Source organism: Pogona vitticeps, chromosome 1, assembly GCF_051106095.1.
Source record: "Pogona vitticeps strain Pit_001003342236 chromosome 1, PviZW2.1, whole genome shotgun sequence".
NCBI lineage: Eukaryota > Metazoa > Chordata > Lepidosauria > Squamata > Agamidae > Pogona > Pogona vitticeps.
Window position 1 is genome coordinate 356,325,431 of NC_135783.1, and position 12,942 is coordinate 356,338,372.

The 12,942-nt window shown below is 51.4% G+C and overlaps 1 protein-coding gene across 1 annotated transcript; it reads left to right on the plus strand.

Moving 5' to 3' along the window:
- Positions 1 to 488: 488 nt before the first annotated feature.
- Positions 489 to 11,479, plus strand: TMX1 (thioredoxin related transmembrane protein 1). Its single transcript, XM_072986957.2, has 8 exons — positions 489 to 788; positions 1,811 to 1,926; positions 3,750 to 3,795; positions 4,575 to 4,703; positions 5,708 to 5,753; positions 5,843 to 5,944; positions 6,476 to 6,548; positions 8,359 to 11,479. Exons 1-8 carry the CDS (start codon positions 526 to 528, stop codon positions 8,523 to 8,525), a joined length of 942 nt encoding a protein of 313 aa, XP_072843058.2. The 5' UTR covers positions 489 to 525; the 3' UTR covers positions 8,526 to 11,479.
- The last annotated feature ends 1,463 nt before the right edge of the window (positions 11,480 to 12,942 follow it).

Below are 12,942 nucleotides of genomic sequence, written 5' to 3' on the forward strand. Positions count from 1 at the left end.
CAATCCTGGTCTCCAGGGAGAGCGAGTCCTCCTCCAAAATAACGTGGAAATAACGGGACGGAACTCTTTCGGCTTGGAAAAGTTACTTTTTTCTCTCCGCCCCCCCTACAAGGGGAGTTGTAGTCCAGAGGGTTCGCTTCCGCCACCCCCCCCCCCGCCTCTGCCCTTCTCTCCTCCGCGCCCGTGACATTCCCCCGGTGGGAGGGGGGAGGGGGAAAAAAGCGCTCCCGGTTCCCGCGCCCCCGAAGCGACTCCGGGTTTCGCTCCGCTTCCTCCGAGGCCAGTGGGAGGGGCGGCAGCGAGGCGCGATTGGCTAGTGGGAGGGAACCCTCCTCCAATCACAGTCCTCTCCTCCCCCCCAGGGAGCCCCGCCCGTTTGGCCCAACGCCGGCGGGAATGGGAAGGGGGGGGTAATCCCTCTCCGCGCGTGCGCCCTCGCTCCATGTGCTTGTTTCCCCCCCTTCCCGTCATGCTCCTTGCCGGGCATGCGCAGTGGCGCCGCGGCCGAGGCGGAACCGGGCCAAGATGGCGGCTCCCGGCGGCGTCTACTTCGGCGGCGGCTTCTCCTCCTCCTCCTGTTCCTGGTCTTCTCCCGCGACGGGCGGGCGGAGGCGGGGGCCGTGGCCGGAGGGCCCCTCCTGGGCCTGGGCGCTCTTCCTCCTCTTCCTCCTCTTCCTCCTGCTGCCGTCGGGGGGGGAGGCGGCGGCCGGGCGGCGGCGGAACCAAGTGAAGGCGCTGAGCGACGGCGAGTGGCGGGAGCTGCTGAGCGGCGAGTGGATGGTCGAGTTGTGAGTCTCCTCAGAAGGAGGGAGGGAGGGAGGGAGGGAGGGCGGCGGGGGGGGGAACTCCCAGAACCCTCCTCCCCGCCGGCCGAGGGGATTCTGGGAGTTGTAGTCATGAAGAAGAAGAAGAAAGGGAGAGGAGGCGCTCTCTACATGCTCAGGGGGCATCCCCTCCCTGCACACACACACACACCGCCGTGGAGAGGCTGCTTCGGAGGCCAGGGGACGCCCCCTTGACGCCGGCGCCGGATTTGAATCCAAAACCGGGCAGCCCTTCCTCTCCTCTCCCTCTTTTCCCCACCGCCGCCTCTCCCGCCGCCACCACACACCAACCCCCCCCCCCCCCTGTTTGCAGGCCCAGCTCTCTCCTTGGCCGGTGGGTCGGTTGGTGGTGCCTGTCAGGTCTCCTCCTCTTCCCGTGGAAGTGGAAGATCTTAGAAGAGGTCGTTCCTCCCTCCCTCCCTCCTTCCCTCTTTCATCTCTCCACAACAGCCCTGCCAGGTAGGCCAGGCTGGGAGAGAGAAATGCGTCCCCAAGAAGGTGGCTGTGCCCTTTCCCCTGCTCTTCTTCCCCATCAGAGAGGGCAGGAGGAGGAGGAGGAGGGAGGAAGGCCACTAGAGCAGAACTCCTGGCTGAGGAAAGGCATCCTCCAACGGCTGGATGGAAACCAAGCTTTTTGTCCTGTTATTATTATTATTCTTTTAATCTCTTTTCCCCTCCACCTCCTTTTGGGGGGGGGGAGGGGGCTGGTTTCAAGATGTCGAAACAGACAAACCAAGCCATCTCTGCAGAAGAAGGAAGTTCCGCTATTTTCTCTTAACCACAAACTTGGGGAAACAGTGTGGAGCAAGATGGTGCTGATCTTTCAGGGTGATTTCCTCCCCCTCCCCCCCACCTGCCCGCCAGTCCTTTTTCCCACCCTTGGCTAATTTGGGAACTGAACGGGGTTCTTGTACAGGGTGCATGTCAGGTCCCTGAAAAGGAGGCGACCCTGCCAGAGTGACCAGCGGCTTCTTTTTATTTCCCAGCTACGCTCCCTGGTGCCCTGCCTGTCAGAACTTACAGCCGGAATGGGAGAACTTCGCGGAATGGGGGGAGGACCTAGAAATCAACATAGCCAAAGTGGACGTGACCGAACAGCCCGGTAAGTGCTGACGCAGATGCCGTTGCCACCACGGCTGCTTGTCATGGTTAATGGCAAAGCAGGGCCAAAGGTTCTGTTCCCATGGAAGTCCAATAGGAAGCCAGTGGGGTAAAGTTTGAGGTTTCTCACTTAATTCCCGCCACTTCTGTCAGGCTAGATGCCAGCAGCGTATACCCATGGGAAATTGTACTGGTGGTTCGATTTGTTCAACAGAATCGGTGCGGTGAGGACGACTTGGCCACTGTTGCTTTTATCTGGATTGTATAGCCAGAGCGTAGACCTGGGTGTGCTTTAAGGGCAAGCCAAGACCCAGCGATCTGTAAACCAAAAGGGAACACTGAAAGAGCTTTGTGTGGCTCGTTGTACGGAAGCCACAGATGGAAGGAAGGAGATAAGTTTGTAGAGAGAGGAGTGCTGCGGGCCAGCAGCGCCAAAGCTGCTCTCCGATCTAAGAATCTCTCGGTTCCGAACAGTTTGTCACAAGCACGGTGAGGACGTTGAAGTGGGACTGTCGAACGAGCGCAGGGTTCAACCAATTGTGCCCGTGTTTCTCGCTGAGCTTCGGGTGGGGAGAGGCAAGTGGTTCTGCACAGAGTCACAGTGCGGCTGGAGTAGCCTTTGCATCTCCAGCGGATGAGGCTGAATTCAAAAAAGGGACCACTGCCCTTGAAATGGAACATCGTCTGATTTACCCTTTTTTGAACAGATTTTTATGAAACAAAACGTCCTGATGTGTCAGTAATAGTCCTTGATTAAGAGGAAGAACAAGCACACTTAACGACGTTTATATATTATAGTTGAACACAATCAAAGCTTAAAGTAGAAACTATTCTCATAACATTTCCTCTAAAACATTTCAACAAGTTACATTGCTAAACATACTGGGAAAATCTACCCTAAACTGTTAACATACTAAATTTTATGCCCCTCAGTTCATAACTGCATATATTATGCAGCAGACTTTCTTTTTAATTGTTTCTTTAAAGGTAAAGCAGGTTATAGAGGGACGTGGTGGCACTGTGGGCTAAACCGCAGAAGCCTCTGTGCTGTAAGATCTGCAGATCTTCAGCTGTAAGATCGAATCCACGTGACGGAGTGAGCTCCCGTCGCTTGTCCCAGCTCCCGCCAACCTAGTGGTTCGAAAGCATGTAAAAATGCGAGTAGATAAATAGGTACCACCTCGTTGGGAAGGTAACAGTGTTCCATGTCTAAGTCGCACTGGCCATGTGACCACGGAAGATTGTCTTCAGACAAAACGCTGGCTCTATGGCTTGGAAACGGGGATGAGCACCGCCCCCTAGAGTCGAACACGACTGGACAAAAATTGTCAAGGGGAACCTTTACCTTTTTTACCTTTACCTAAAGCAGGTTATGCTGAATTTTAGGGTAATGGGAGATTTTTTTTTAAATTCAGTTTTATTCCAAGTAAACCGTATTACTGATTGCATATCACGGGTGTTATACTGGCTGAAAGCTTGCGGTTGTTTCTCATCTTTGTGCACTTGTGTGCAGCTTCATGTGTGTGTGTGAGAGAGACACAGACTATAAAAGCAGTTTGTGTTCCTTACATATAAGAGATGGTTTCATTTTGTGGAGCAGCATCTGGCTGTTTATTCTGTGTTGAGGAAAGGGGGCTTGACTGCTCTGTAAGTAGCTTGTGCCATTTCTGCCTGGCTTTTTAAGAATAAGTTTCAGGGATGACACATGAAACATGTGCAGCTACAGAGTGGAGAGATGGAGTATCTCTGAGGCAGACAGCATTGAAATAAATTGGTCTCAGACAAACCTCTAGCCTTCACTTGTTTTCTGGATCTTTTTTGCAGGCCTCAGTGGGCGGTTTATCATCACAGCTCTTCCCACCATCTACCAGTAAGTGCACGGGGAGTCTCATCTAATACATGAATAAAACTCAAGGTTAGGGCTTAACATTTCTTCTCCAGCATCCATTGAAAAATCGGTTGTGAATATTAGTTCTATCTCCCATAACGTTGAAAGAGGATTGGAATGAGAAGAGGTGAGAAAGCTGGAATCATTAAATATATTAAATAAAATTGACAGTAAAAGAGAACTAGTTCAGATTATTATTCCTGTCAATTTTGTTTAATAGTACAAATGATTTGGTATTTATCAAGCTAATAAGGGGGGTGTCTGTTATAGTTTCATAGAAGATTGATGTTAGGAGGTATCTGTGGTGGTTCAGTTGAAGGCGCCGAAAAGAGGGCACCTCTCTCCTTCCCTCCTTGCTGCGGGTGAGAGGGACTCCTCTTGCTTTCTTCTTCTTCTTTTACTACAACTCCCAGAATCTCCCTCGGCCACCACGGAGGAGGGTTCTGGGAGTCCCTGCTGCCCCCCCCGCATGTTAAAAGCTTGGCGGGGGCATATTTTGTCAGTCCTGGCAAAGCTGACAGTTTAAGAACTGTAGGAGCAGAAGAGGTTCATATTTTTCCTTTAAAGAACAGTTTTTGTTTCCTTTGTTTGATGGGGCTGTTTGGGGAGGGGGGCATCCTTGGGGCGCAGACGAGCCCCCAGTGGTTGCAGGTGGCCTTGGAGGCTTAATTTTGCCAACCCCTGCTCTGTGGTGTCACAGCTCTGTGGCTCCTCTGGTGGGTCATTTAAACACAACTGACCTAATGTACCCTTTTGAACAGCTGCAAGGATGGAGAGTTCAGACGCTACCAGGGCCCGCGGACTAAAAATGACTTTATCAACTTCATCAGTGACCAAGAATGGAAATCCATTGATCCTGTTTCTTCATGGTTAGGCCCATCATCCTTCCTGTAAGTAACAGGGTTTGCCTCTCGTCTCGTTAGTAGAGCTTATCTCTAAAATCCAGAAATAGCAGTGCCCAGAATCTTTAAGCTGTGATATCAGTATTCCATAACAGTCCTGTTCTGCCTGTCCAAACTTTGAGGGTGGGAGGAAGGAAGGGGAGGACCACATCCTCTCCCCCTCCAGCAGGAGAATGTCCTCCTTAAAGCCCCCGTGCGTTGGGTGGCTGAGGTGCCCAGGACCTGCTCCGGTAAAGGAACCGCCAGGACAGAGGAGATGGAGCTGAAGAGTCCTAATACCTGGCCTGCGTCCACTCTCTCCAGGTGTTTCCTCTTAAGTGGTTAAACCCACCTTTTCTTTCCAGTGAGTGGACAGAAGCGTCCCTGGCCAGTGCCTTTCCCCTTGATCAGTGCAATAGTCTGGAGAGGTGGGCTAGGCTGGGTAGTTAAGTGATCAGTCCTCCGCTTTCTGATACAGACCCGCTTAAAAGCTTTACATGGTCAAATCAAAGGTGTGCATGTGGGTTTTCCAGGTCAAAGCCCAGCATTGCTCACTGCCTCTCTGGTTTTGTGATAAAACGCCATGCTTTGCAATTCAAAACTTGAGTCTTAGAGGGAGCAGGTCTTCTAAATCCGCTTTTTTCTGAGTGGAGGCGACCCTTAAGCGTTTGGTCTCCCCTTTGAGTTAAAGGGGAGATCTCTTTTGGGCGATATATACGTTGGCTCTGATGTTACCAGATTGGGCTGTTTCAGGCGGGCCTTTCCATCATCTGACTCCAGAGGTGAAGATGAATGTGTGAACTGATTCTGCTGGAGACGTTCCCTAATGTATTTGCCTGCGTGGCCACCACGCCATGTAGGCTGTTGAGGAGCCGGGCTCCGGAGAGACCAAGCCAGCCTTTTAGAGCCACTGCCGTCCTCCGTCCAGGCTTCGCTTTCCACTCGGATAGTTTTGTGTTTGCCTGCCGTGATGGCAGGATGTTTTTTGATTCTCTCTCTCTCCCTTTGGGCAGGATGAGCAGCATGTCCGCCTTGTTCCAGTTGTCCATGTGGATCAGGGTAAGTGCCACAGACGTTCCTCTGAGCCAAGAGTCTGTTTGGCCCCTCTGTCTCCTCCGCTTGACCTTTTCGTTCCCTCTCGGTTGCAGCAATGCCACAGCTATTTCACCGAAAACCTTGGCATTCCGCCCTGGGGATCCTACGCCATCTTTGCCCTCACGACGTTGTTTTCAGGACTGCTGCTGGGGCTGGTAAGCGGGGCCACGTATTTCTTTTGGGGTGCGCTGAGCAAAGCAGGGGTGCCACCACCAGCCTCCAAGATCCTCCCAGAGAAGTAAAGACACGAGGCGGCCACTTTCTTCTTCAGAGTCTATACGACATAGGTCCCATCTTCACAAAATACTTCAGCGGCATCTCCACGTGTATGTCCCTATGTACAATATATGGTACAAATGACCCGTCAGGTACCATGACCTCATTCTAGGTGATCTGATAGGATTATGTCAGGCTTCTGCCTGGTCAGCGTGACTCAGCTTTATACCCAGCTGTGCCATATGGCTGATGAACAACTTCCTTTATAAGATCAGTCTTAGATGTCAGTTTCTTCTGTTACAAACCTTGTAATTTCCTGACAAGCACCCGTGCTTTGTTGGTCTCAAGAAACAGAGAAGACTCTGGATAGGAAAGGAAAATAAAGAGGCAAGTTAGGAGATGTGTTGAAGGAAGGAATAATGCATCTGCCTGTGTATATGTCTCTGTGTTATGTTTTCCCCCCTGCTCAGATTATGGTGTTCCTGGCCGATTGTATTTGTCCCTCTAAGAAGCACAGGCCACCACCGCTGAGAGCTTTTCAAAGTAAGTATCCTGAGGCTGCTGCTCATTGACTGGTGGTACAATTCAGCAACATCTCAGGCAGGGCAAACGGCTGGATTTTTCTGTTGCTTAAGTCCGTTTTAACCTGGCATGGCTGATGCTAAAACCTTTGGAATCACTAGGAATTTTTTAGGTCTCTTGGAAAGAAACCAAGAAGCTTCAGCAAAGGGTCACAAAAGCCCGAAAAACGTGTGTGTTGTGTGGGAATTAAATCCACGTTCAGCTCATTCCCATTTGTGAGAAGAAACAGCAACACTTTTTATATTATCTGGAGTTCTTGCCTTTGCAAGAACGATGCTTGTGCTACTTGGGCAAAATGATACAATATAATGGTTGTCTTTTTTGAGGAGACTGTTCACATTTGGAATGCATGGACTGTTTGACTGGTTTTGAGCAATTAGCCAGTCCTTGCGTGTTCCCTCCCTCCCTCCGTCTCTCTCTCTCTCTCTCTCTCTCTCTCTGTGTACACTTCACAAGTAAAGGGCAGGGGTTTCGCACAGACATTTTGTGCAAAATCCCAAAACTCTTGGTGGGAAAATAAAAACCCTGTTCCCTTATTCTTTTGCCAGTAGTAGGATCGTAGTATTAAAAAACGAAAACAAAACAAACAAAAAAGGAGCGCCTTGACATGCCTTTTTCACACATCATGTCAAGAATGAATAATTTTGTGACCATTTTCACATCCCTACCTCTTCTGCCTTGTGTGTGTGTGTGTGTGTGAGAGAGAGAGAGAATATCATCATGGGGGCGTCTTCCATCCATACCTAATAGCTCCCTCTGGTTCCCAGTGCTGCCGTATTGCCTCTGTCTCCTCCTCTGTCGTCTGGGACAGGCACGCCTTCAGCAGCAGAGTCTGAAGTGGAGCTAGAGGCAACCAGTCTCTTTTGGTGGTGGCCCCGCTCTGAAGGACTTGTTACGGAGGGAGGCCCACCTCTTTCTGGCCTTGCGGAGTGCTGGGGGAGGGATGTAAAAGGGCCCTGAGAGGCTGAGCTACAACAAGGAAGCCCCCAGTTTGAGGCTTCTCTCCTCTGCCGTGAACTCTGCTCAGCTGGCTTTTGCCAAGCCCTCTCCCCGACCAAGTCTTTCATTCACAGGTCAGATTGCCCTTCCTGACCAAACTAAAGTGAGGGATTGCACCAGATGGTGGGCGCCTCCTGCAAGGTTTGAAGTGTTGCCCAGAGCCAGATGTGTTGGGTGCCTGTGTAAAATCATAGAAGAGTGAAGTGGGAAGGGATCTACGAGGTCATCCAGTCCATCCCACCCATGCTCCATAGGACAACTTTTCAAATACAGTGGTGCTCCGCATAGCAAAGATAATCTGTTCCGGATAAATTGTCGCTATCTGGAATCGTCGCTATACGGGGCAAAAAACCCCATAGGAACGCATTGAAACCCCTTCAGTGCCTTCCTATGGGGGATAAACTCACCGCTATGCGGAAATCCTCCATCTGGCCGCCATTTTCGCCACCTTGGTAAGCGAGGAAGCCGCGCGAAAATGCTGCGGGTGGCCATTTTTTTCTTCCGGTGGCCATTTTGGAACCACCGATCAGCTGTTTTCAAAACATCGCAATTCAAAGATCGGTAAGCGAAACACTTACCGATCATCGCAATGCGATGTTTTGCCATTCAAAACATCGCAATGCGATCACATCGCTATGCGGATTCGTCGTTAAACGGGGCACTCGTTATGTGAGGCACCACTGTATTTGAAAAAAGCCATCGTATCATAGTTTCCAGCGATCTGAACAGGTCATCTTTGCCAGTAGTAAAGCCTTTCCACTGTTTTTTCCAGAAAACCGGCCAGAGTCTGCTGAGTGCTTCAGGAAGAGGGAAGGTGTGCATGGCAGTGACCTTTCTGATGCTGAGACGGAGCCCAGGGAGCCAGCACACGTACCCTCCCCGTCCAACACCGTGAGGCAGCGTGTGGTGGCCCCAGGTGCAGAAGGGGAAGAGTCCTAGCTCCCGCTGGCTGGCTCCTGTCCTGGATTTCTTGTGTTGCATCTTCCACGTTCAAATGCGAAGGCCAGGCTGGGCCAGGTGGTGGTGGTGGCGGCGGCGGCAGCAGCCCCCCCCCCCACTTCTTCCTTTTCTCCCTCCATGACCGTGGAGGCTCCCAACAGTTGGGAAAATGCCTTTTTCAAGTCTTTTTGATGGCATCAGTTCAACGTTTGATCTTTGAAATGTGTGAGGTTTCTTTTTTCCCCGGCTGACCGGGAGGCAAGAAGCTCAGCCTCCGTATCGGCTGGAAGAGGACGTCAGGGCTACCCGTCTGCGGTTTTGAAGGATCTCGGCCCGGCTGCCCAGCAAGGAGGGCCTAAGGCTTTTCTGTGTCCGTTTTCCTTGTTGTGTGGAGGCCACCTGGGAAGAGAACTGCTTCAGCCATCACACGCCTTCTCTCCTTGGTGTGATCTTCACCAGAGGCTTACAATGAATGCTCTGTTCTTTGGGTAGTAAAAGAGACCTGTATCATTGACTTAACAAACTAAAAAAAAAAAAAAGCTTCAAGTTGGGAGTGGTGGGAACTTCACAAGATGTGTGTGTGGGTCCAGGAGGACTTTGGGCCTGGCTCTCTGGGGCAACAGCTTCCCTACCCGGCCCCTTCCCCAGGGGCGAGGGATTGTGTTTCAATACAGAGGTTGCCCCACATGCAACAGGCTAAAGAGGGCTCTTCAAAAGGGTCAGGGCTCCAAATCCCATCAGGGCCCTGAGAGCCGGTCTTGGTTTCCCTGCCTTAACATTGGCCTCTGTGATGGGTCAGGATTTGAGCATCATCCTGCTCTCCCCTGTGGCATTCCCTCCTCCCTGTCTCTCTCTCTCTCTCTCTCTCTCTCCAACCTCAACCTCCCCCCCCAGGCACTTGTAGTTCCTGCTTTTCATAACCAATGAAGGAGAAGGGGTGCTGTGGCCTGATTTGATTTTGAATTGAAATGGTAGAGGATGCAAAGAGAGGGTGTCGGGGTGGGCGGGTTGGCCACTTTCTTTGTTTGTTGTTCTAGTTATTCTTTTCTTTTTGAATAGTTTGAAAGTTAGGAATAGGAGCATCCGTGAATGAAGTAGGAAGAGGAAGGAGAAGTGTTGTCACCGTTCCTGGTGTCTTGGCCCAGGGCACTCCCTGGTTCCCTTTATAGAGAGAAAAACCACACGAAACCCAACTCTCTTGCAAAGTTACTCCTCCTCCTCCCCCAGTTCCAGCACCGGCCTTGAGTCTTGCACAAGTAGATTCCCTTGGCAGAGCCAAATAACAACGTGAATGCATCCGGCATCTTGTTATGCTTGCCTTCCTCCATGCAGGACTGGATGGTCCTGGTTCTTTGGGACACAGCGGCTTTCTCGGAAATGCCTCCCGTCTTTTGAACCACCCGTGTTCTCTGCGGCTGTTAAGATGCAGCCTCGCATGTACCTGTTTAGGTTTTCTGCTGTTTCTGTTGCATTTTAGTGCAGCACAGTTCCCCCTGTTCTTGATAGGCAGCTGTTTTTTTTCCCTTGGCAGATGTAGAGAGCGCTCCGATTAGCTTTTCTCAACCACTCCAGAGGAGCGTAGGGTGGCTGCCCCAAATCCAGGGACTCCTGGTGGAAGAGGAGGAGGACGAGGAGGCAATGATAAGGCCAGTTTGTTTGAGAAGGGCTCGCGTGTCTTCCTGCATGGTGGAGCCGTGCTCTCGTCTAGCTTCCATGGCATTCCTTTTCAGAAAGGGACCAGAGACGTCATGTCTCTTTAAGCGTCTGCTTGGGCACCGGACTCTGCGATGTACTCAAGAACTCTGCGCACATCCTAGAGGGGAGAGATCCCAAGAGTTTCCCTCTTTTCCTTCTGTGCATCCTTCTTGGATAGGATTTTGTACAGCAGATCCCGGCAACCACCTTCCACCTTGTTGGTCTGAGCTCCCCTAGCGTTTCCTTGTGCAGCGAGCAGGCCACATGGAGGGCCAGCACTGAGCGTTGATGGCTGATGTCCAGTAATATTTCTTCCTTCTCCCCAGTCATTGGATTTGTGAAATTTTTCAGGATGCCTAGGTCGGTTTTAGTGTTCTGCTCTGGAGAGAGAGAGCAGCGCAGAAGGATTGTGCCATTCTTAGCCAGTTGTGTTGTTGATGAAGAAATTCCATGCTTGCTGGTTTTAAGGGACCTGCTGAGAGCCCCTTCCTGCTCTGGACCAGCAGTGGAAGGTTGGAGGCGTGATAGACAGCTTTGTCCTGTGTAAAGGAGTGGGGGTTGCTTAGGTTTAACTCTTGCCTTCTCATGGAAGAGGAGCTTGGCCTGACAGATAACTCACACTGTTAAGCTGGCAGACTGTTGCCGTAGACTGACACCACCACGCTTCCTGTCTGCTCAAGATAGCTGTCCAGAATTCCTTTGGAGCAGGGAGTCGGCCAGCGAAGAGAGGTTTTGTTAAGAAGGAACCGGGTTGCTTTTGAAGGCTTTATGACAAGACCGCTTGAAGCAGCTGGTAGAACTAACCTGTGCCCATCAGATGCCACCACTAGAACTAGCCCATTGAAGTAAACGAAAGAAAGGTCAGGGGTGAGGGCGCCTCGCTTGCAGTCTGAAGTGGCACGGTCTCCTTTCCTACCTCATTCTGCTGAAACGGTGCGTGGTCTGTTCAGCCAGGGGACTCTGAGCGGCTCTTCACTCGAATGGGTGTCAGCTTTGCTGAAGGGGACGGACGCGGAGGGTGCCTGTCCACCGCCCTGCGCGCCCGCCCGCAGGAGGCCTCTTGGAGACCCACACGTGGCCTGGTGACCCAATAAGCCACTCTCAACGAGAGACTGGCAGCCACTGTTTCTGGCCAGAGGCCGTCAGGTTGGAAACGTTTTCCTTTGTTAACTGTTGAGTTGTTGTTTTCGTTTGCAGTGGACCACAGGGCGCCGTCCTGTCTGCAGAGCATTTCCGAGTAATAAAGCTAACTCTGTGTCTGGGCTTTTCTTCCTTTATCGCTTGAGCTCCTTTTGAAAAATGCCACACGCCCCCGGACAAAAAAAATCCACGTGTTTTGTCTTTCAGAGAGCAAGAAGTGAAGCTATCACCCATTTTGAGGGAATAGGTAAAACTTCATGCTGGAGAATTAGCACACCTTCCTCCTCTGCACATGGATTCTTTGAACAGGATGCGACACCCCCCCCCCCCGTCCTGTGATGGAAACACACAAGGCTTCTCAGCTAAGCTGTGTCTTGAGCACAGCCATTGACTGGGTCACATCCTGTCCTGGCAGACCATCCCGCATCACAGAATTTCTTCAGCAGCAGAAGACATATGGAGATTCTTCCCTTGATAAGGAGGAGCTCGGAAGGACAGTCAGTTGACGGTTGGGCTGAGGCCCCTTACACACACCCAGCGCTCATGCACGCAGGTGATGGCCGAGGGGGCTTTATTTATTTATTTATTTATTGTATTTATACCCCGCCTATCTAGTTGTTTCAACCACTCTAGGTGGCTTGCAACATAAGGATAACAAGTTCTAAAAAAAATTATAACAATTAATTAAATGATTCTATAAGATGGGAAAAATAAAAATAAATCAAATAAAGAGAAAAAAAAGGAAAGAGGACAGGAATTAACTGGAAGGGAAGGCCTGCCTATACATCCATGTTTTTAGTTGGTTCTTAAAAGTACCCAGCGAGGGTGCAGCGTGAATCTCTGGATGTAGGTTATTCCAGAGACGAGGAGCCACCACCGAGAAAGCCCAGTTTCTAGTTCTTTCTTTCCGGGCCTCCCTCAGCGTCCTGCTCCTCAGCCTCACCTCCTGGCTCGCGCGAGTGACACGGGTAGAACTAGCTGGGAGTAAGCGTTCCGCCAGGTATCAAGGTCCTAAACCGTTTAGGGCTTTATATGTAAGCATTAACACTTTGAAGTCAATGCGGAAATGGATGGGCAGCCAGTGCAGCATGGCCAGAGTAGGAGAGGTATGTTGGTGTTTTCTCATTCCAGTAAGGAGTCTGGCCGCTGCATTCTGCACCACTTGAAGTTTCCGCATCAGCTTCAAAGGAAGCCCCACGTAGAGTGTGTTACAGTGGTCTAATCTAGAGATTACGAGTGCAAGTACTAAGGTAGTGAGCGCCCCCGTGTCTAGGTAAGGTCGCAGCTGGGCAATCCGCCAAAGGTGGAAAAAGGCGGTGCGGACTACCGATGCCACCTGCGTTTCCATGGTGAGCATTGGGTCCAGGTGTACCCCCAGGCTGCGGACCCCACTCTTCGCGGCCAGGGCCACCCCCCCCCCCCAACGTGAGGGAGTTTCCCAAGCCACCATCCACAGGGCCACCCACCCTCAGAACCTCCTTCTTGTCCGGGTTCAGCCTCAGCCCGTTCTCCTGCATCCATTGCAGTACGGTCGCCAGGCAGCGCTGGAGGCACAGGACGGCATCACTTGCAGAGAAGGGTC